This window comes from Haplochromis burtoni, unplaced genomic scaffold (genome assembly GCF_018398535.1).
Source record: "Haplochromis burtoni strain Fernald_Lab_line unplaced genomic scaffold, NCSU_Asbu1 Contig_518, whole genome shotgun sequence".
NCBI classification, from domain to species: Eukaryota; Metazoa; Chordata; class Actinopteri; order Cichliformes; family Cichlidae; genus Haplochromis; species Haplochromis burtoni.
In genome coordinates, this window is record NW_024582879.1 from 238,393 (window position 1) to 261,274 (window position 22,882).

The following is a 22,882-nucleotide window of genomic DNA, read 5'->3' on the forward strand; positions in this document are numbered from 1 at the left end:
TTGTGTTGAAGTTTAAGATTCTTAAAATATGACACAATATCTGCAATACACCTTTCTATCCACAAGATGTAGCTATTGATATAGAAATAAAAGAGAAACTAATAAGAATTTCAAACAAAGATCAAGTTTATAAAATTGCAGGCACAGTGCTGTGTCGGCACCTTAGAAGGCTATAGCCTCACCCTATGGCCAATAGCAATTATCCAGGAAGTAATAAGCCCAGCACTCGCCGACTGATTGTGCTATTACACAATACACACAGCATAGCGTACGTGAGGACTACATGCAATAGGACCTGCAGAAAAGCTTTCACTCACAGTTTACATCCGGTGAGTATACGTCAAAGGCTGAATCAACATAAGGGCAGGGTGTGGCAAAGTAAAGGGGTGTGTTCTCATACAATAAAAGGACACACTAAGGATTAATCTTTCCAGACAAGTTTCATTCATTACACTGTCATGGCTGGGAGAGGGAAACCGCGCAAGCTAAACAGTCTCGACGCTGAGTGCACTAAAGTAAGTTTTCCTGATTTAACAGAAGGGAAGCAGAGTGAAAAACAAACGAAACAGAAACCAAAGAAAGCGGAGCAGAAAAATCCAAACAAAGCTGAAGAAAAGTTTCCTCCTGACAGTGCCAGAGGAGAATCTCAACACAGCAGAGCACAGAGAACTTGTGCGACCAGGACCAAGTCGACAGAACAACTTCCACTGGAGAAACTGGAGAAAAAGGAAATTCCAAAAACCACAAGAACAAAAAGATGTTCTGACAGGACAAAATCACAAGGACTTGAAGAGGAAGTAAAGCCAGAGGGTACCAGAAAAACAAATCCACGTGTTAGGAAGGCCAAACCATCAGAAATGACTGAGATACAGCTAAAAGATCCTACAGAGGATTCTGTGGACACTGTCAAAGCAAAAGCCTGTGGCACCAAGCCAAAATTAAGAGAACAACTTGATGCAAAGATGCAAAATGAGCAATATTTTGAGAAGATACCAAAGGCAGAGCAACAGACTCCAAAGAATACAAGAGAGGCTTCAGAACAGACCACAAAAACCGAAATATGTGCTGGCAAAGCCAAATCGCCACTAGCAAAAGCCTGTGGTGCCAAGCCAAAAGTAGAAGTACAATCTGCTGTGCAGGATACAAAGGTTGCACCAGGAAAATCTGAGGACTTAAAAAGGAAAGATACGACCGAAGAAAAAGCTTCAACAGATTATATCCTTAGGGAAACTCTGAAAAAATTGAAAATTAAGATGATTGACAAAGCAAAGGCAGCAGAAGTCATAAATGCGATAATACAAAATATAATCAATCATTTAAAACAAAATACGTTAAGCTTTAATGACGTACAAGAACCCCTAAAAACAGGAAGCTACTATGAAAATCTAAAGGTAAGGTTTTACACTCTGAGTTCCCGCAATTAACTCAGGACAGGATTTGTGGTCCAATCTGATGTATGACTTGTATGTTGCACAGATTTGTAATCCCGATGAATTTGACGTCATGCTGCCCATCTTGGTTGATCGGGTGAGACTTGAACCATTTGGAAATGATGGCGCATTTTACAGTGTGGAATTAAAACGTGGCCAGAAGAATCTGGAAAGATTTCTAGAAAATGGCATTTTATCTGCTACCAAGATGCTCAGTGAGTTCAGGGAAGAAGTGAAGAAATGTGTCAAGAATTTTACTGGTGAGTATCAAAGTTTAAGTTAGTTTTAGTGAAATTTTCATTTTACAGTAAAAGAGGGCGTGAGGAAGAATTCAATTTGACAAGGCCTTTAATTTAACATGCTTATTTATCTATGCCTTCTATATTGTAACATATTAATATACAGCATCCAGTACCATAGAATGTCTGGAGTTAGGTTTTGTTTGTTCTTTCAGAATGGAAGGTGGACAAGAAGAAAAAAGGCTGTCCAGCAGTGACCCTGACCACACATGTACAATCAGTCCCAATTTCGCTGGATGTTGTTCTCTGCCTTATGGTTAAATCAAGCTGGCCGCCTTTCACAACCCAAGGCCTTAAAATAGAGTGCTGGCTCGGGCATAAAGTTAAGCAAGATCACAAGCGAGAGCCATATTATCTGGTCCCAAAATATGAGGGCAAGGGTACAGTGGAAAATGATGGTGTCTGTAATAAAGGTAGGTTTAACCTCTCTCAATTAGTGAATAAAAAAACAAAAACAAAAAAAACCCCTAATCATAATGTGATTGTGAGCCACTGAACGAAATAGATAAAGTTTTTGTTAACTGCAGTAGAAGTGAGAAAAGACACAGTATTATAAGACAACTGAATCCTGGTTAGAATGTTTGTGGCTGACATTGTTGTCAGTGTTGTGCCAAAAAGTCATTTTGAATGTTTCTGTGCGTTTTCATGTGTATTACCGTTGCTTACATTGGTAAAATGTAGTCAACAGGATTTATGAAAGGGTTATATATAAAGTAATGGCATATGGTTTCAGAGGGTTTGGCAGTTATATCGTAGCTACGGTGTAGGTTTCCCACTGAAGCAGAAATCCCCTTTAACACTTGTTACTACAGTTCAAAATGTGCAATTTTCATGATGGTATAAAAAGCTTAAAATTTCCCTGTTCTCTTCTGTCATCTCTGACATACAGATGTTTGGAGAGTTTCATTCTCTCACATTGAGAAGGCCATCCTGAAAAATCATGGATCAAAGAAGACTTGCTGTGAAAAAAGTGGAGAAAACTGCTGCAGGTTAGAACAACATGCTTATTACCAAATTGTTGCTTTCTGGTAGAAAATGAACACAATGGCAAAAAAAAAAAAAATTCGTCAAACCATTTGGTGTGTTGATGTTCGGTACTATGCAATGGACCCAGTCAGTTAGTTAGTTACATTATGTATTAAACTAGGGCTGCAGCTATCGATTATATTTGTAACGATGTATTCCATTAATTAATTTAATGGATTAATGGATTATTCCAATAATTCCATTGAATTGATTATTCCATTAATCCAATTAAATGGATAACTACTTGTCCTATTAATGAGCAATAATAGACATTTAAAAGAGAAAACAGGTCTTTCAAAATTAACTGCTCATTAGTTTCCATTTTAGAAATTGCAAAATGTTTTGAACTGCATAAATCTGTTAAAAACAACAACAGAAAGAACAAAACCCTTTGATTATATTTATGCACCATATTAAATTAAAAATTTTAAAGAAAACATTTTCTTAAATGCAAAAATATATAAATACTTTCAAGTACTCTACAGAGTTTTATCTCCTTGACGAGGTAGATTTGTTGTGCGTTCATGTTTCCGAATTTTTGTGCATCTGTGTGCCTGCGTGTTTTAAGTGTGAGAGGTCAAGAAAGAGAGAGTTTGTATCTGTAGGCCTTTAAAAGAGAATGTGGTGGCTGCAATGAAGGAAAGCGAGAATATCAGCATTCCATAGTTGATGGAAAGTTTGATGTATACTTTCTGTGCTGCTGAAAACAAACGTTATAATGGTGCAGGTGTTACTTAATAGTAATAATAATTCAGTGTCCAGAGTTTTATTGGCCCATGTACATTTTTATTGGCTTGTGAAAAAGTGTTTCTTTATATTCTCAAATATTAATGCAATTTAATTAACACATTATTTTATATAATTTCACCTTCAATCTGATAAATGTTGCGAAAGCCCTGAAATTAATCTGGTCTAGTAAACCTCATGTCCCCCCTTTGCTTGCTGCAGGTATTGCTTTCATGTACGGCTGTCGTCAGCCTTCATTAAGCTGTATAATTTAAACATGGTATCAGGCTAAGTTAATAGTTTGTCTGCATGTTTTAATACAACTTCTGGAGGCTTACTGCAGAATTACGTTAAACTGTGCCAGCGTTATCATCACGGCAGCTGTTGTGTTATCGATGTTTTTGTTGAAAACTGGGGGCCTCATAGGTTTAGTGTCGGCAGACTCTGTAGTCATTCGCTGCTCCTAAATATGTTTCTATTACAGGTTTGCTTTTCGTCACAAATGCAGCTGACATGCTATCTCTAGACATTTATATCCATCCATTTATGTACACATATATTTATATCTCAACTCAGGAAAATAGGCAAGCTCAAGAAAATGTTTGATATTTTTACCTAATATGTTGTGTACATTTAATTATCCAAGGTTCCCAAAATCTCTGTATCTTTCTCCTTGCACACAGGAAGTCCTGTCTGAAACTCCTAAAGCACCTGCTACATCTGCTGAAGGAAAGGGACTCTTCATTTGACAAGTTTTGCTCTTATCATGCCAAAACTACACTCTTTCATGCCTGTTGCTTGCGAACTGATGACAACAACTGGAGAGAATCAAACCTGAGCGATTGTTTCCAGCTGCTCCTGGAAGACTTTGAACGTTACTTGGAAAATGGTGAACTATGCAACTTTTTCGTTCCAAGTCAGAACCTATTCTCTGGTATTGGAAAGTGCAAATGTCTGTGCGACGCTATCAGGAAGGAACGTCTGAGCGGCTTTCCTATTTTCAGGGAACAACTTAAAAATGGACATTAATGCACATCTGAGCTCGTGACTTTTGTAAGTGCTATAGTGTCTTGATGCATGCTCAATCAAATGCTGCATCCAGATGAACAGAATCTTCGAAAGTTGATTCTGTTCATCTGGAGATACCCAGATAGCAAATATCCATTGAAACAATGTTTAGTCAATATCAGTTGATTCCACTGAAACAACATCAGAATTTGATGTTGAATCAATGTTGAATGCTGATGTTGATTTTCCATCATTTTTGCACCTTTGGTTACTATTGAAACAACAATAAAATCATGATTAAAAATCAGTATTTAACAGTGGTTTAATATTTGTATCAATACTAAACCACTGCAAATTACCAGCAATACTTAAACCTGCTAAAAAGACAACTGTGTATGATCCACAAATAGGAAACCATTATATGCTGGACATTATCTTACAATTTGTCATGCCCATAAAAATATCCCTATAATATGAAGCATCTGGCATTATGTAATAAAAAATGACAGACATCTCTGTCAATAACAAAGGATCAGATGATGGATCAGATGAAAAATCAACATCAGTTCAACGTCTCCTTGGCATCTGGGTAGCGTTTTCAGACGCTATGAGATTTACTTACCTGGATGATTGAGCATGAATCAACACAGATGAACAGAAACAACTTTTGGGGAAGTCCTATAGTGTTTACAATGCCTCAATAATTTACAACTTTGAGTTTTGTAACAGATTTATAAGAAATTCTACTAGTACAACTGAGATTTAGGGGAACAGTAACTGAAGTACTAATATACTTTTAAGTGTTTTTTTTTATTATATTTGAGTCAATCCTTAATATATCGCTTAAATGTGTTTTAATATGTCAGCTATTAATCAGCAAATTACATTGTCTTTTCATTGTCCATATGTATTATTATATATTATATTTTTTAACTGACTTTTTTCTGAAGCCAGATGATACCTCTTATTTGTAAAATATATACCTTAAAATGGCACTCTTTAAGTCCGGTCGGAGCGGGCACGCTCCGTTGTGCATAACTATTTTTAAATCCATGTAGAACTACAACCACATAAGCAAGCAAAATAAAAAAAAATTGTATATGAAACCAGAGGAGTTGTAAATACATCTTATGCCATCAGTTTGTCCTAAGTCATGGTTTCCTTCCAAATATAGCTTTGGAAAATTTGCATAAAAAGCGCAGCAACAAAAACATGATATTCCAGAAACACGCGATCAGCTGTTCATAACACTTCCTACGTTGGAAAAGACGTCAGCGTGAACATGGCACGTCCGCACCTGCCGAAACAGGAAGTGACGTCACGTTCACGGAAAAGTTTGGTGTGCTTCTTTGGTTTTGTATCTTTTTTTTTTTTTGTTACCTTCGGGGCCTTTATGCCTATGCTGGTGTTTTTAAAAGTCATGTTTGACTTTGTGCTTTTCTGTATCGCTTCTGGGATGCTTAGAACTCAAATTACACTGCTGGAAATAGTTTATTTCGATGCACATGCTGGGTTTTTTTTGCAAATTTGTATTATAATATTTTTCGTTTTTCCTGCAGTACATAATAATTGGTGTATCTCAAGAATAAAACTATGAAGACACTCAAAATAAATTTCCTGTGGTGGGAAACTATTTTGTGCAACTTTTTTGTATTTACAGTTTTGAGGGATAAACCTCTTAAATTTCTTTAACTAGAAATATAAAAAACAAAAGCGATTTTCAATTTTTTTGTAGTTTATTGCACTTTTTGGCAATTTATGTAGTTACTATTGACTAAATGCATACATGCTATTAAATGCCATATTGTATTGATGTATAGCAACTTGAAATGCTCCCAAAAATGGCACTACAGCATGTAAAAATATAAAGAGAAGCTCTGGCGGACTTGGTTCTATGGTAGCTCTTAAAGGGTTAACTGGGGCTAAGATAGTCAGCATCCATACACAAAACAGCAACTCATGCAGCAACCAACACAATCTGCAAAGCAAAGCAGAATTCAGCATATACTCGTTTCCACTCATTTCAGATGAGACTGAAAAATAATATCAGAATTCATAACAGAATTTTATGAAAGCACAGTTCCCATCATCTCAGCTGTTTTTTCACACTGACTGAAGAAATGTAAGCAGGAAACCAAAGTCTGCTCACAGGGCAGAAAAAGGTTGTGATTGATAAACTCACAATTTTTCAGCCTGCTTATAACAAGTGCTGACAGGCTCAGTTTTTGCACTTCTATTTTAGATTTAGCTGTCAGAGTCACATAATACATCTGACTCATTAAGTTTTGAAATACACATTTTTATAGGAATGAACAGCAGTGTTTGTGCTTAGATCTTCCTTTGAATCAGATCTCCAAGTAAACCAATGTGGTCAGCAGACTAAACATCTTGAGCAAGTAATGCAGACAAGCTGTTGAGCTTAACGCAAACCATCACTTCCTGTTTGGAAAAAAATATATATTGTCAAAAGACCCGACTTTTCTCTTTTTCCATGATATTATTATTCCCCCCCAAATTATGAGCACTTACCCCCAAGTGTCCATGTAATTTCTGACCAATAATATAGGCAATTAAGAAAGTAGATTCAATTATTACCACAATTCTATGGTTATTTTTTCAAGGAACAAGCCAATAATTAATGCACAACATGTCATTTATTTTTAAGATAACAATTTATTAAACTTTCCACAACCAAGAGATAACATAAAATATTCTGAATGATAACAGACTAATAAGTTTATGGCAGAGACAAATGTGCATTTTAAATTCTTTTAAGAGAAGAAAACAATTAGGTGCAAGTTGCCAAATGATCATAGATATAATCCAGCAAGCAAACCTTTCAATAACAGAAAATAAAGAACTGAAATGCACATTAAAAAGAAATAACACAGGTAGATTGAGACCTTGCTCCAGCCTGTGGAGAAAAGGATAAGAAAATGAACATTCTCATAACCATGTGAAATACAGTAATTTGACTTAATTCCTGTCAGAGTAAGGTGGAGGAACATGGCGGGAAAACTTACATGGACAGCTCTGTATTAGAACCCCCAGTTTTGGCCGCGGTCTGTTCCACCATTTCTTCTCCCTCCTCCTCGCCCCTGTCCTCCCCTTGGATTGGACATTTCCTTCTCTTTCTTGTGCTTTTGATACCTTTCTGCCATAAGCAACAGCTCCTCTGGGATATCCTGCAAAAGGATTCGTTAAGACTATCAGTTTTTAGCTGGAGGGAATTTGGATGGAAGTCTTTGATAAGGTTCTTTATTACTCCGTGTCAAAAGGCTCATTATGATGGGAATCCTCCTGTGTGTTGGAGAAACTGTGGACACCAACGAGCACATCACACCCATATTATGTGGGACTGTTCTTTGCTACGGACCTACTGGAAAGACATTCATGGTACATTACAAGGCATTTTTGACTGTACATTCATGGACATGAAGACAATCTTTTTTGGTTGTATACCGCAGAACTGGTCTAAAAATGATACATGTCTGTTAAGAGCTTTACTTGTTGCAAGTAAGAAAGGTATAACTAAGAAATGGTCCTTGCAAGATATACCGACCTTTTCATTATGGTGGGAAATTACGCCAGAGATTTATAGGATGGAGGAGGTAACAGCTTATGTCAATGACAGGGTGGGTTGGTTCCATTTGTGTTGGGATAAGTGGGTCCTATATGCTAATACCCATAAGCCGAATCTTCTTTTCAAAGCTTGAAACCACCAACCTAGCTAACTGGTCACTCCCGACTGTTTTTCTTTTTTTTTTTCCCCTTTCTCTTTTTTTCCTTTTCTTTCGTTTTGTTTTGTTTTTCCCTTGTAAATTGTGTTGATTAATGCCTGTAATCACCTTCGGGAAGTAATAGTTTAGAAATAAAGAATTTAAAAGAAAAAAAAAAAAAAAGACTATCAGTTTGTCAGCTGTATTATAATATAAGTACACATGCACAGAATTCTCAGGAATTATGTTACATTTTGAAAAAAAGTCTACTCAATCAAAAGTGTATTTATGTCAACACAAAATATGTTTTTGCCAACCTGTCCTGCTCGCTCCATGATGGGAATTAGCTCAGGTGCCATTCTCCAGTTCTCTCTTGTCACCAGGGTCACAGCAGCACCTGAACGTCTGAAACGAAACATGCATCATCACCACAAGCTAGCACAAGCACAGCCTGGCAGTAAAGTCTGCATGCACAATCTCTTACCCTGCTCTGCCAGTGCGACCTACACGATGAACATATTCCTCGATGTTACGTGGGAAGTCAAAGTTGAAGACGTGTGTTACGTCATGGACATCCAACCCTCGAGATGCCAAATCTGTGGCCACGAGGATACGAACTCGACCTGGAAAAAGATACACCACTTATTCTGTCATAACTTCAATCCAACAGCCTTTATTTGTGGTAGTCTTTAGTTTAAAATAAGACCACCAGCTACACACAAAAATGTGTTTCCATTTTCTCTGCTAGTGCCATGCAGACTATTTTTCAAAGCACTTTTCCCTTCACGTTACATACCGTTTTTAAAGTCCTTGAGAGCTTCTTCACGGTCACACTGTTCACGGTCACCATGGAGACTCTGCACAGCCAAACCTTGAAGGCACATATCACTGGACAGGTCATCAACTCTGATGTTGAACAAAAATGGAAACGAGCAAACACAAAGGACACGCGATTAAAGTGGGTACCAATGCTGATGTGTGTTTATCCAACTGTAACAGTGGTGAACAGCCACAACTATGAACCAACTCCGCACTTACGCAAGCTTCTTGCCAACAAAGATGATTACTTTTTCCTCCAGTTGCATGTTTCTGATGAAGTCAAACAGATACGACTTTTTCTCCTCTTCGCGAACAATCAGCACTGTTTGCTGCACCGTGTTAACAGCCTGACAAGAATAGAAACACAGGAAGCATGTAAACAGAATCCAAACGGGCATACGCTATTTAGAACTTTAAAGTAAATAACATGTCTGCCAAGAATAAATGAACAAATTCTCAACTGTCAGACATGCAAAAGTCAGACAGAAACCATCTCTCCAGTATCCAGCTTTTAGTCACTAAACAACCATGTGAAATACAGTAGTTTGATTGTTGTTAATTCATCCTTCTTACCTATCCTAGCTGTATTTATTTATACTCCAGAAAGAACCATGAGGTCCAGTTCAAAACTAATGTTAACCATTCCACGGTCTAAACTTAAATCCTGTGGCAACAGAGGCTTCTCCATGGTAGGTCCCAGACTCTGGAATAGTCTGCCTCTAAATATTAGTGCTGTGCAAACCCTGGAACATTGTAAATCTTTACTGAGGATACATTTTTATGGACTGTCTTTAGCACATGTTGACCCAAGCATTTTGTTTTAACAGCCTTAGTCATTGTTGTTTTAGTTATTTGTATTGTCTTGTATTATTCTTTCTTTTATATTTTTATTTCATCATTGTTGTGCATTTTACTTATTTCAATTACATTTTAGTTTGTGAAGGATGAGCTGTTGTAAATGTGCCATATAAATAAACTTATACTTGACGACCTTATGGTGGGATTATGGTGGGACAGTATACAAAAAAAAAAAAAAAAAATAGTCAAGACATTTAAATCACTGATTGGATTCATTTCTACTTACAGCCAAGTCCAGGGTGCCCACATAAACCATCATGGGATTATTTAGGTAGGATTTGGCCAGTCGTCTCACACCTGTGGGCCAAGTTGCACTGAAACATGAGAAATAACAGGCATAGAAAGGTAGTTTTAATTTCCATACATACATTATATTCTACAACTCTGGATGAACACCAACCAATACTTGATGGTTTTCGTGTTTAAAGTCAACCATTTAAATGCACTTGTTCCTGAATTGGATGTGTTGTGTGTTCATGTGGTCAGTTTCATCATTAACTGATGGCAAATTGTTTATACCTGGTCATGACAGTCTGTCGATCTGGACGGATGTCCAGAAGAATCTTCATAATTTGGGGTTCAAAGCCCATATCTAACATACGGTCAGCCTCGTCCAGCACCTTTTTAAAAGAGCAGTTACTAAAGACAGCGCATCTCGTTTTCACCACACACACAACATGAGTACGCCAAATATACAAAATAAAACCCACCTACTATGCACCATGTGTCAGCAGCCAGTAGATTACATGTTTACAAGCCTCAAGTATACAAGTATAATTTTCTGGGCCCAAAAAAAGCCTGGTTGATTATGGTGTAAACCAGCGGTCCCCAAGCTTTTTTGCGCCACGGACCAGTTTATGCCCGACAATATTTTCACAGACCTTTAAGGTGTCGCGGATAAATACAACAAAATAAAACTAATACCGGTACTGAAAAAAAGAAGATTTATTCATAACACACGTGAAAAGACCCAGGAAAACCGAGTAAACGATAAAAACGATAACAAAATAACGCTGAAAACCGATAAAAACCCTGAAAACCATACATTTCACCCCTGAGCCTCAACTCTCGTGGCCCGGTACCATTCCGAGGCCCGGGGGTTGGGGACCGCTGGTGTACACTGCTAGTTTAATCTATAAGACTATGGCACAAATTACTAGCAACTTATACATTATAATATAAATCCATCCATTCTACGTGCAAGTATGCCTACTAGAAAGGGATACTTTAAGTCTATGAGAAATCAATCAAATTTCACAAACAACAGTTTATCTGCATACAGACAGCTCTGATTTTACCTTCTTAATTTGATAATCCTTTCACTGGCTGCAGATTATAAAAGTTAAAACACATTGGTAATTTTAGATTTAGATGTGGATCCTTGCTATGACCTGCGCAGATATTTCTACACCTATTGTTTACGCATTTAATTAGGCTTCCTGTCAAATGCTACAAGAACACTTTCATGGGCTTTTTTTCTACACAGTGGACCAACACAAGCTTTGAGGAAAGCAAACATGCATAGACATAAAGAGCTGACCAAGTAGGTTATGGAGCGGAGGTTGATGAGCTCATTCATCTGTAGGTCATTGAGGCGGCCGGGTGTAGCAATCACGATGTCCACGCCATCCCTCACTAGGTTGATCTGGCCTCTCCTATCACCTCCACCATAGATACAGATACTGAGAGAGATGCAGAAGGAACAGTCGTTATCATGCCCTCTTCTACATCACATGATCATTGATTTTAATTTATTTTTAGTGACTTGTGACCTTTTGTAACCCTTATAGCGGTACTTGTTGCACTCTGCTTCAATCTGCAGGGCCAGCTCTCTGGTAGGAGTTAGCACTAACATGCCTGGACCATCCCGCTCAGCTCTAGGTCTACTCAAAGGACAAAAAGATAAAGATTTAATAGAGGAAGAGGCAAAATTATTGTAGGTATCCTCTTCTGAAAGGAATTGAACAAAACAGCGCTATCTATTATTTGAGAACGTGGCGCCAGTTACACTCAGATTGTGCTAAAAATAAGGTTTTTCTACACTCACACAGGCTGCCCATCCATGTGGATGAACCCCGGCAGCAGGTAGGCCAGTGTTTTCCCTGTTCCAGTCTGAGCGATGGCTATCAGGTCCTCGCCACTCAGTAGCACCGGCCACGCTTGAGACTGAAGAAATATTAAAAACTACATTTTAAAAAGTCATCATCATATATAACTCCACATCTGGTATAAGACTAACTTTAATGTTAGCATGTGAGAAATAAAACAAATAAATAAAGATTACCCAAAATCTTTTATATGGAGACTATGCAAGAACAAAAACATTTTTTATGACATATATAAAAAAAAAAAAAGATACGTTTTTAAATATATGTTTAGGTTAGTCGCATGTTAGAAACCCCCTGTTGAAGAGACAGAAACTGTTTATTCTGCAACTGAAAAAAAACTCCAAGAACATATTGAAGCAAGTATGTACTCGTCATTACTGCAACATCATGTCAGCAGGCTTGTGCTTACATTGTTGTGCAGTGTGGAGCTATAAATAGTGATTCATTGTACAGAACTGGTTGTTCCACTACATGTAATATTGCTTTCAATCTGACCAGATTCCTACTGTGAAATGAAAGTTAAATCTGGAAATGAAAGTTAAACTTTGAAAGAGAGATGGTGTTTCATTTCCCTATGCAGCATACCATCATGAATTCTGATGTGACCCAAGTATGAAAAGAAAGTACTCCAGAAAGCACTCCATGGCGTAGGTTCAGTGTGAAGGGCGGGAAATGTTTTATTACTGTTAATAAAATTATTTATAGCTCATCTTGCCCAGTGCTTACTGGTAGGGTAAGATTGAGTTTCTGTCTGTGCCACTGCAAGGACTTTACCCTGATACTGTAAATAAAATTAAACTGAATCACCTGTGGTGGATGAGAACAGATAACGAAATCAGCCTCTAGTGCGTTCTGTGTTTATCCTTTTATTAAACGGTTACTGGCTCAGTGGCTTGCTGTCTATTTCTGCTGCCATCCCAGCTACTTGCTCATTTCCATTCTCTACATCTTCTGTTGTAATAAAAATGAAATCCAGCATGACAGAGCTCACTGTAATTACATTTTGCTCATTTTATTGCGGTATACTCTTTGTTGCTTTCGTTCTGCTACATGTACCCGAGCTGTGGTAATACACAAATTTCCCCATGTTTGGATAATTTAAATCTTATCTTATCATACATTACGTGCTCAGTCACTGAAGGATGCTTCAGGCATGTGAGAAGCAGGGTAATGTCAAAACCTCTCATTATTTATGTTTACTTTGAACCGTTTCTTTAAATTTTGATTAAAAATCCAAATATTGTCTGTTCCAAAACAAGTAACAACCTACACGGGATGCTCTAGTCACCACTGGTTGATTTTACAAATGCAGATTTAACTTTTTTCAATTAAAGATATTTGTGACCTTGAAACAACAAGCTAAACATTTCTGAGGGCCTCCGGATGTCTGGAGTTTTGATCTCCTCCATACCTGCTTCATGCCCTGGAGGACGGGGCTATGGCGGCCCACACCCTCTAACAGATCATTACATGTAGGAATCTTTTAAAAACAAGCGCGTCCATGCTCACAGGTGTACACACGGGTGCTCACACACACACAAACTACACCCTTTTTGGATCCTACCTTAAAGCACACTGTGCACTGTCGATCTTACACAATAATGTTTTACATTTAGTATTTACTGTTATATTGCCATAGATCATCATGATGTTGTTTATTCTATTGCTCTAGTCTTCTTCTGCTTGTTTTCTTTTTTTCCCTCAACAGGTGATCCAGGAAAAGAGGGGGAAAAAAAAGAAAAGAAAAAGGGGGTGATGAGGCAGATTTTCATTGTCTTTTCTCTCTCTCTCTTTTCTCCTTTTTCTTTCCCTCTCCTTCTGTTAACTTTCTCCTGAACTTTCTTCTGTTTTTCTTTCCTGTCCCTGAGTTCAGTCTGGCCTGATTACAATAACTTAGAATAAAAATAACTAATAAAGATCAAATAAACTATGACAATCAAGTGGGCCAGTATAGCAAAAGGCCCACTTGGGAAAGTAAATCTGTTGGGCATTTTTCTTGGCCTTCAGACAATAATTCTGATTGCCACAGTGCCAGACAGGACACACACACACACACACAAAAAAAAAGCATACAGCTTTAAGTGTTTAAGGTATGCGCTAACTAAAAGCAAAGACAAGATGATAGTTTATTAAACTTTTAATGAAATTTGCAGATTGTTTCAGTGGAGTTTAATAAACTCAGTCCTCTGCTCCTTGCTCGCTCAAATATAACAGTACACTGGAGTAAATTCTCTAACATCTCAGATTTCTGTTTAATCAGTTTTCGGTTTGACGTTTATTCAGCTGTGTAAAAACTACAACTTTAATCTGAGCCAAACCAATTTACTCATTTTTAAGTTATCCGAGTGACTTATATATCATGTTTAACCTGAGTAGCGAAAGACCGCGGGGGTCTGAAAACAATGTGCCGGGAGTTCGCTGTTCTTGCCGGCTCTAGTGAGCCTTGACCTCCCAGTCAGCTTGACTCCGAAAATGTCGGAGGACTTTTGCAAATATGCGATGTCTTGATAGATTGAACAGACATTTGAAGTTAACACAACTACATTCTCGCCTGAAAATATCTTAAGTTTATTTTGTGACGCAGAACTAAGTAGCTGCCGCCATTGTTGGAAACTGGAATTGGCTGAGCTGCGTTAATTCTGGGATGAGCTGGGCCACAAAGGATACACCCGACCAGTCTTTGAAATCTGGGGAAAAGTAGGACGCATTTGTCATTTTGAAGAGTCTTTGAATTTGGACAGCCTTCATCACATCGCTGTCACGTAATCGCCCTTTTAATGTGGCCTACGAAGGATGCAGCCCCTGAATTTGGACACAGCTACGATACTGGAGACTGCTTCTTCTTTGGCGTTTAGGGTCAGCTGCCATCCTTGTACATTCATTGCTGCCATCTTCTGTTTCAGTCTTAAATCCTATCCTACTGGGGCAATCGTGGCTCAAGAGTTGGCAGTTCGGCTCGGACAGTCTTGGTCGTTGTGTCCTTGGGCAAGACACTTCACCCGTTGCCTACTGGTGGTGGGGTCAGAGGGCCCGGTGGCGCCAGTGTCCGGCAGCCTCGCCTCTGTCAGTGTGCCTCAGGGTGGCTTTGGCTACAATGTAGCTTGCCATCACCAGTGTGTGTGAATGGGTGAATGACTGAATGTAAGTGTAAAGCACTTTGGGGTCCTTAGGGACTAAGTAAAGTGCTATACAAATACAGGCCATTTACCATTTACTTATTCCTGCGTCTTTCAGGATCTTAGAAAGCTTCAAACGATGCGTCGACTATTAAATTAGTCGTCAACAATTTTGATGGTTGACTAATCGTGGCAGCCCTGTTATATAGCAACTTCAGTTAGTGAGAAACTGGAAGTAAAACTTAGAATTACGTTTAACACAGTGAAAACCTTTAAAAATGAAAAGATTAGATCAAGGAACTCAATGAAAGTAGTATTGTGTATGTGCAGAGAGAAATAATGCAATTAGGGTTTTTTTTCCCCCCCTTCTTAAAAAAAAACAAAAAGAAAAGAAAACTACACATGATGCCACCTACAACCGATTTTCAGTTCTGCTTCTTGGAAAGACTACAACAGTTACTGGCTCAGTTCCAAGAATTTATAATAAAATAGGCTGAGTTCCTGTTAAAGCTGACACTGAAGTCAAACACTGGATTTACCCACAGCAGAAACAGGGCATGTCACTACAGGTGCATATGTCATTGCAACACACACTCTAACAGATTTGAAAGTTTTTGTTCCCAAACCCACCTACAACACATTTACACAACATATAAGGTAAAGAATCTCCCTGGTTTACAAAGAAACATTTTACATTTTAAAACAAACTAAAATATTTGGTTTTACACACATCTGAGAATTCCAACAGAGAGATTTGTGCTAATTCAGATTCATCTGATTTGGCACATTCAAAATATTTATCATTACAACTTATTAATAAGTTTATAAGTTTAACTATGGTTAAACTGATAAAAAACAAACAAAAACTGCTATGGTGCCACGATCATACCTGGATGGGGGTTGGTTTGGTGAAGCCAACCCGGTCAATGTTTTCCATGATCTCTGGATAAAGCTCAAAGGCCTCAAGAAATGTGCGACAGGGATTGGGAATTTGCCGTTTCTCTTCTTCCTCGTTCAGGTCATCCACAAAGATGTTGTTGTTCTCCTTCCTGAGGAAAAGGTGTAAACAAACATGAAAACAGATTCAAAGTACCAAGTACCATGCTAAACGCAGATGAATACCATGTGTTTGGTTCCAGGTTAAATATCAGAAATATTACAATAAATTGAATAACTGTGTATTTTTTCCCCATCCTCTTTTAAAAGTTGATCAATTGTCAGTGTCAAATTCATGCCATTAGATAAAAAGCACATACAAAAATAAAAGCACAGAATACAGGAAGGTGCTCCAAATTCAAAATGTACCAAATATAAAAACGCCAAGAAAGTCAGAGTGGGAGACTCCACTCAATCAAGGGCAGACTTTAGAAAGAGAATGATCACAGGCACAACCCATAAAGCCAGAGAGCAGAGTTCTAAAAAGTAGTTATTTAGATAAACCCACCACATATCCTTCTTGGTGAGGAAAAACAGTCCAACAAAAGTAATGTTACAGCAGTTTTTGGATGAAAAATCCAACCACTTGGAGACTGTCCGTCTGTATTTGAACTAGGGATGTGCGCGAGTAGTCAACTAATTGTTGCTAATGTCACCAGTGGCTACCAGACGTACTAGTCGTTTAATGTAACTGTCAGCATTTTAATTGATGCCCAAATGCTGGTAAATTGTTGAGTCTTAAATTTTATGTGGCCACCTGCCACCAGGTGGAGCACTGTTGTTGAGAAATGCCACAGCTCTGTTAATCTCTGGGCCTTGCTCATGAGTGAGCGGAGCTGGGGATCAGAGGGATTGGTGCTGACCAGATGGCTTCAGTGATGCAAACGCTGTCTGTTACGGTGAATAGAAACCTAAGTGTAAAAGCAAAGCTCTCAATTTGCTGGTCGATCTAGCCTACCTACCCTCACCTATGGTCACGAGCTCTGGGTATTGACCAAAAGAACCGAAAGAATGAGCTCATGGATACAAGCAGCAGAAATGAGCTTTGTTCTCAAGTTACCTAACCTGACCTTAAGGTCAAGGTCACTGAGATACTCAAGATTTTAGTAGAAAGACTTCTGGTATAAATTGAGTTATCACATTCACAAACTTAAGGTATTGTTGTCAGCATGGTAATAATAATGGATTGGATTGGATTTATATAGCGCTTTTCAAGGCACCCAAAGCGCTTTACAATGCCACTATTCATTCACTCTCGCATTCACACACTGGTAACCTAAGTCTTTTATGGCTGGTGTTATAACATCACGGAAAGCACAGAAGAGATCTTCCTTTCTGAACTGGCTTAAATTTTGTTTATACATGTAAAACCATGTCATATGGAAGTACATGGGCATATGACCAAGAACCACTAAGCTTTACCTCCATTCACCAACTTCCTCTGCTGTAAGTACGGCCACACTCGGTGCCTCAGTGTAAAACTTCTTTTTGATAGGTGGGATGTCTGAAGAAAGCAAAAATTTCACAAAATAAGTTTAGCTTTGGATAATTATATTTGCAAATTTAAGTTTTATTATCTGGCTGGTGTTATAACATCACATATTTGAGGGTAACTTAGCATTAATAAACTGTAAGATTTTAGCCATTTTATAGGTATGGCACATGTGCATGGGGTTCACAATTTCCATCCCCAACACCAAAAAAACAAAAGTCTTTAACTTGAAGTCTTTAACTTTAGCGCACGGTTTAATTTCTAATCAATTATCCTACAATAATGCCAAATTAAGCTATATCAATAGCTAAATAGTTTTGAATAGGAAGTCATGTGCCCTTTTGACAAATATGATCACTTACCCTTCCACTTGAGCTCCTTATACTTCTCCTTGTTCTCCCGGATGGCGTCCCAGTCTATGGATGGACGGTCCTGGACAACATTTGCAGCCTGCAATTCAGCAGTAGACCAGACAGAGCCATTCTTTTCTCCTCCACATCTTCCTCCATACTTTTGTCCTCTGCGAGAACCTGAGAAGAAAATCCATATTTTCATAGTCATTCACTAAGAATCAGAAATTCATATCATTCATTTCAAACAGTTAACAGATCATCTGCAGAGGATTGGCTTATTTGGAAAGTTTCAGTCAGGTTTCAGAGCTCATCACAGCACAGAAACAGCTTTAGTGAAAGTTACAAGTGATCTTCTTATGGCCTCTGACAGTGGACTCATCTCTGTGCTTGTCCTGCTAGACCTCAGTGCAGCGTTCGTTACTGTTGACCATAATATTCTATTAGAACTATTAGAGCACGCGGCAGGTATTACAGGTCTAATAGACGCCAATTTGTTCAAATAAATGGAGAGTCCTCTTCGCACACTAAGGTTAATTATGGAGTTCCACAGGGTTCAGTGCTTGGACCAATTCTGTTTACATTATAAATGCTTCCCTTGGGCAGTATCATCAGAAGACATAGCATACATTTTCACTTTACATTTTATCCATGAAGCCAGATAACACACCTCAAATAGTTCAACTGCAGGAATGTCTTAAAGACATACAGACCTGAATGGCCTCTAATTTTCTGCTTTTAAATTCAGATAAAACTGAGGTTATTGTACTCAGCCCTGAAAATCTTAGAAATATGGTATCTAACCAGATTCTTACTCTGGATGGCATTAACTTGGCCTCCAGTAACACTTTGAGGAAGCTTGGAGTCAAGCCAGAGGTTTGTTCCTGTTAAAAGGGAGTTTTCCTTCCCGATGTCACCAAAGTGCTTGCTCATAGGGGGTCATATGATTTTTTGTATGTAGTATTGTAGGGCAGCGGTCCCCAACCTTTTTTGCGCCACGGACCGGTTTATGCCCGACAATATTTTCATGGACCGGTCTTTAAGGTGTCGCGGATAAATACAACAAAATAAAACTAGTACCAGTACCGAAAAAGAGAAAATTTATTCATAACACACGCGAAAAGACCAAGGAAAACCGAGTAAACGATAAAAACCATAACAAAATAACGCTGAAAACCGATAAAAACCCTGAAAACTATACATTTCACACCTGAGCCTCAACTCTCGCGGCCCGGTACCAAACGACTCACGGCCCGGGGGTTGGGGACCGCTGTTGTAGGGTATACCTTACAATGTAAAGCGCCTTTAGGTGACTGTTGTTGTGATTTGGCGCTGTATAAATAAAACTGAATTGAATGCAGTGCAGTAATGAAATATGATACAACTGCGTATCAGCAAAAGTCAGAACCTTATGTAGCAATCTATGGGACAAAAGCTCAGGTATACATAACATCTTGCTTCAACTGACACAGGCTTCTTATTTAGGTACAACTCTCACTATGAGCAAAATAAAGGTGGAATTAAATGCTGTGAAGGAGCGCGCGCGCGCGCGCATATATATATATATATATATATATATATAAATAAAAAACAATTTCCTTTTTTGATGAATTAAAAAAAAAATGTTAGTGGAAAAAATTAACCAAGAATCCCAAGGAAAATTGTTTTGAAAACATCATTTTCTAAAAGAAAAGAAATTAAAATAAATTTCACACCATTACAATATTGGGAGTTGCCCTCTGCCACCAAGTCTTCGATCATCTCTTTGGCCTTCTGCTGTGCTGCAGTGGACCCAAAAATGACTACCTCACCTTCATAACCTCCCTTGTTTATCTGAAAACACAAACAGAATAGTAACAAAGACGGTATAAGGATAACATCTTACATATTTCCTGTGCACTGAATTAGTTCTGATATTCACATTTTTAGTAAATTTGGCTGCGGGATTTTAAACTTTTCGCTCTTGTTCTAAAAATACTACCATTTTGACTCATGTTCCCAATAAGTTTTCAATATATTTTGTGTTCAAGCCTTTTAGAAACAGAGCTAAAAACTATATCTTTTATCATTTACAGTCAGTACCATAAGTTACCATTGGATAGCAACTTTGATGGCATTTTAAACATCATGCACTCAGATTATAAGTGTTAGAAACATTTATAAACACTTATAATCTGACATCTATAATCTGAGACTTGAAAATACACATGGGGACAAAATATTAAGAACATTTTAAAGTATATTGCAGTTCTGAACACCACACACACACACACACACACACACACACACACACACACACCATAATACAATTTTTAAGACCACTTTACCGATATTTGGCAATTTAAAATGCCTTTCCCACCTTTCAGAGCCATGACATATTTCCCTGAATATCATTCATCTTCTTGTTTACACGCTGCTTGAATCAGCTGGTTGTTGATCATTACTAACAGAGAAGATAAACAGTACCCTCTGGTGGACAAACTATGAAACATCACTGATAACATGGTTGAAGGGCATTTCTCCTGTCTTTTCTAAAATGTTTTGATTTACTGGTTTTCATAATGCAGATAGCAACAGACTGGTAAATAGCCAATATCAGCTGATACTATCAATGGAAATTTAAATCTTTTAGGCATGTAACCCAAAGTAGAACGATCATTTTTTTTAACAGTTAAAAATGAACAAAAAAAATGTACATGTTTTCCCAATTTATGGCAGAACTTTATTGGATTTTAAAGGTATGGGCCCACCACACATAAACTGGTAGGTGGAAGTTGGCAACTACAATATTCCCTCAGTCTGCTTTCTTGTTCCTTCCCCAAGCCAGGTAAACCCATTTAAAGAAAACCTCAGGAAAAGGTTGACAAATCTATATTTCAGCAGTTCACTCTGAGCATGCTGACATTTTGCTCAAGTTTATGCCGAATTTGAGCTTGTTAGCGAATATGTTGAGAATAGGCTGATAAACCTGAGATTGGCCCAATTTTTACATAAGTTTTGAGTGTGTGCTTTGCTTCTTACTTCGGGTGTTCAGTTTTAGAAGGGAGTTTGATTTAGCACCACAAAGGAATTTCTTAGGAAATAGCTGCCCCCTAAGACTGAAAGAGGAAACGCATTGTTGTCCAGGCACAGCATTGTTTGCCCTAACACCTCTCCCAACGCCCAAGCACCCAAGAACCCAAACGTGATACAATGAATTCATAAGAATTGGAAAAGGGGAGGGGACAGAGTGGAAAGGGGGTGAAGGGAAAAGATAAGTTAATGAGAATCCATTCAAGGCTCAAAATTGTGTTTATTGTCATCAGGGCATTATCAAGTCCAAGTTAAATAACCATATCTAAACAAATTAAAAGTTCAAGCAGTTTTTGTTTTTCGCTTCTAAACTGTGATTTCCCATGATTTGTTGTACTAGTTTAACACAACAACACCAACTTGCCTTAATTCTTGCACCTGAGCTCTCTTGAAGTTCACGGATTGTTGCTCCTCCACGACCTTTTAACAGAATAAAATGTGTTTTAGAGTCTAAACCTGCAGAACCTCCAGGGTATAGGCCAACCTCATCACTTACACAGCTTCTTCGCGCGGACCCATCAAATCTAAGCTAACGCTAACAACACAACTAAATGCAGCTTTGCTAAGACTGTGAAAGACTTGTTACTGTAAATTTCATCTCCGCATTAATTCTGACAACGTACCTATTACTCTTCCAATTGAAGTAGTTTCCACTGTGATAGTCAGAGGCCGGGAAGACTCTTCTTTGCTAAACGTCGTCTGTCGTCCGGGGCCTCCACGATCACTTCCACCTCCCCACTTGTTGACCTCGGGACCCGGGCCGCTACGATTAGCTCTCCTCTCCCTTGGGGCTCCAAATTTGGTTCCATTTTTCACACCGAAAACAACATTTTCCCTTTGACGGTCATTACATGAAAATTTCCAATCGGCCGAAGCCGGTTTTGTAGCAGGTTTGTAGATAGCAACTCCGTCCTGGTCGTAGTCATCCTCCCAATCAGACATTTTAAGCTTGGCTACCCAACAGCTACCTACGCACTACTTCAGTAAGCGCAATTAACGGTCGAACGGTGAATTCGGGGACAGCGCCGCGTTAACGTCCTTCCCGAAAAGTTAGTTTTTCTAAAACTCTTGTAAATTTTCATAAATTTACATCAGACGTGGCTTAAATTGTATAGAAAATTGTGAAATTTCAGATAAAAAGAATGCCTAAGAAATATCCATTTGTTAATTACCCTACCGTTTAGAGAGTTGAAGGCTATAGATTCACAATGTTCCTTTGTCTTCTTATTAATTAACAAATAAATAAGATTAAGAATTTCCACCAAAAAAGACACAAAAACAAAAAAGTTCAGATAACCTGTACTTTATTAATGAATAATAAAATTCTTTGCATTTCTCATCCAGAGAACATAGTGTGCACTTTAATAAATTAATTTCAAAGAAATAATAAAGTTAACATTATCAAGCTTTAAGGCCAGTTGTGTAATAAATTATCGTTCAAGCAATACAGAAATGGTATTATTAGCCATCAAAGCCATATAAAGTCTGTGACCAAGGCGACATAACTTAAGTGAACTGGATGCCCAACTGAAAAGCAGGAGTTTGACTTCAACTATACAATATGCATAGTCTGTAGGCAAACGAGGCCTTTATAGCTCCGTGAAGAAGAAAAAAATAATAGGAGGATTCTCAAGCAATATACAGACAGCAAAAATAGGCATGTTTTCTTTGGGAGGGGGAGGGCAACAATTGCAGTTTTAAAGGTTGTCCCATCTGTGTTTGGTGTTTTGCTTCATTGTTGCTTATGGATTTGGCCTGTTCTCATTTTTAACAAAGCTAAATCAATAGCTACAACTCAAATCTATGTCAATATTACATAAGCATAAACTACAATGTCACATTTCCAGGTCAATCTCAACAGAAACACACTGTGCTTTCATGATGACAATATATTTTATCATACCAGAACAACTTCTGCATGGT

The 22,882-nt window shown here is 38.1% G+C and overlaps 2 protein-coding genes across 2 annotated transcripts; one reads left to right on the plus strand and one right to left on the minus strand.

Moving 5' to 3' along the window:
- Nucleotides 1–66: 66 nt before the first annotated feature.
- cgasa (cyclic GMP-AMP synthase a) lies at nucleotides 67–5,991 on the plus strand. The gene is made up of 5 exons (XM_005947224.2): nucleotides 67–1,391; nucleotides 1,477–1,690; nucleotides 1,885–2,142; nucleotides 2,619–2,718; nucleotides 4,165–5,991. The coding sequence occupies exons 1-5, from the start codon at nucleotides 459–461 to the stop codon at nucleotides 4,508–4,510; spliced, it is 1,851 nt and encodes a 616-aa protein (XP_005947286.1). The 5' UTR covers nucleotides 67–458; the 3' UTR covers nucleotides 4,511–5,991.
- Nucleotides 5,992–7,146: 1,155 nt separating this feature from the next.
- On the minus strand, nucleotides 7,147–21,990 carry ddx43 (DEAD (Asp-Glu-Ala-Asp) box polypeptide 43). Its single transcript, XM_005947225.3, has 17 exons — nucleotides 21,583–21,990; nucleotides 21,324–21,379; nucleotides 19,603–19,720; nucleotides 17,900–18,067; nucleotides 17,468–17,549; nucleotides 15,999–16,158; nucleotides 11,933–12,051; nucleotides 11,658–11,768; nucleotides 11,426–11,567; nucleotides 10,405–10,505; nucleotides 10,112–10,199; nucleotides 9,247–9,374; nucleotides 9,005–9,114; nucleotides 8,693–8,831; nucleotides 8,526–8,613; nucleotides 7,513–7,674; nucleotides 7,147–7,403 (listed from the first exon to the last, which is right to left on the minus strand). The coding sequence occupies exons 1-16, from the start codon at nucleotides 21,899–21,901 to the stop codon at nucleotides 7,528–7,530; spliced, it is 2,076 nt and encodes a 691-aa protein (XP_005947287.1). The 5' UTR covers nucleotides 21,902–21,990; the 3' UTR covers nucleotides 7,147–7,403; nucleotides 7,513–7,527.
- Nucleotides 21,991–22,882: the final 892 nt, after the last annotated feature.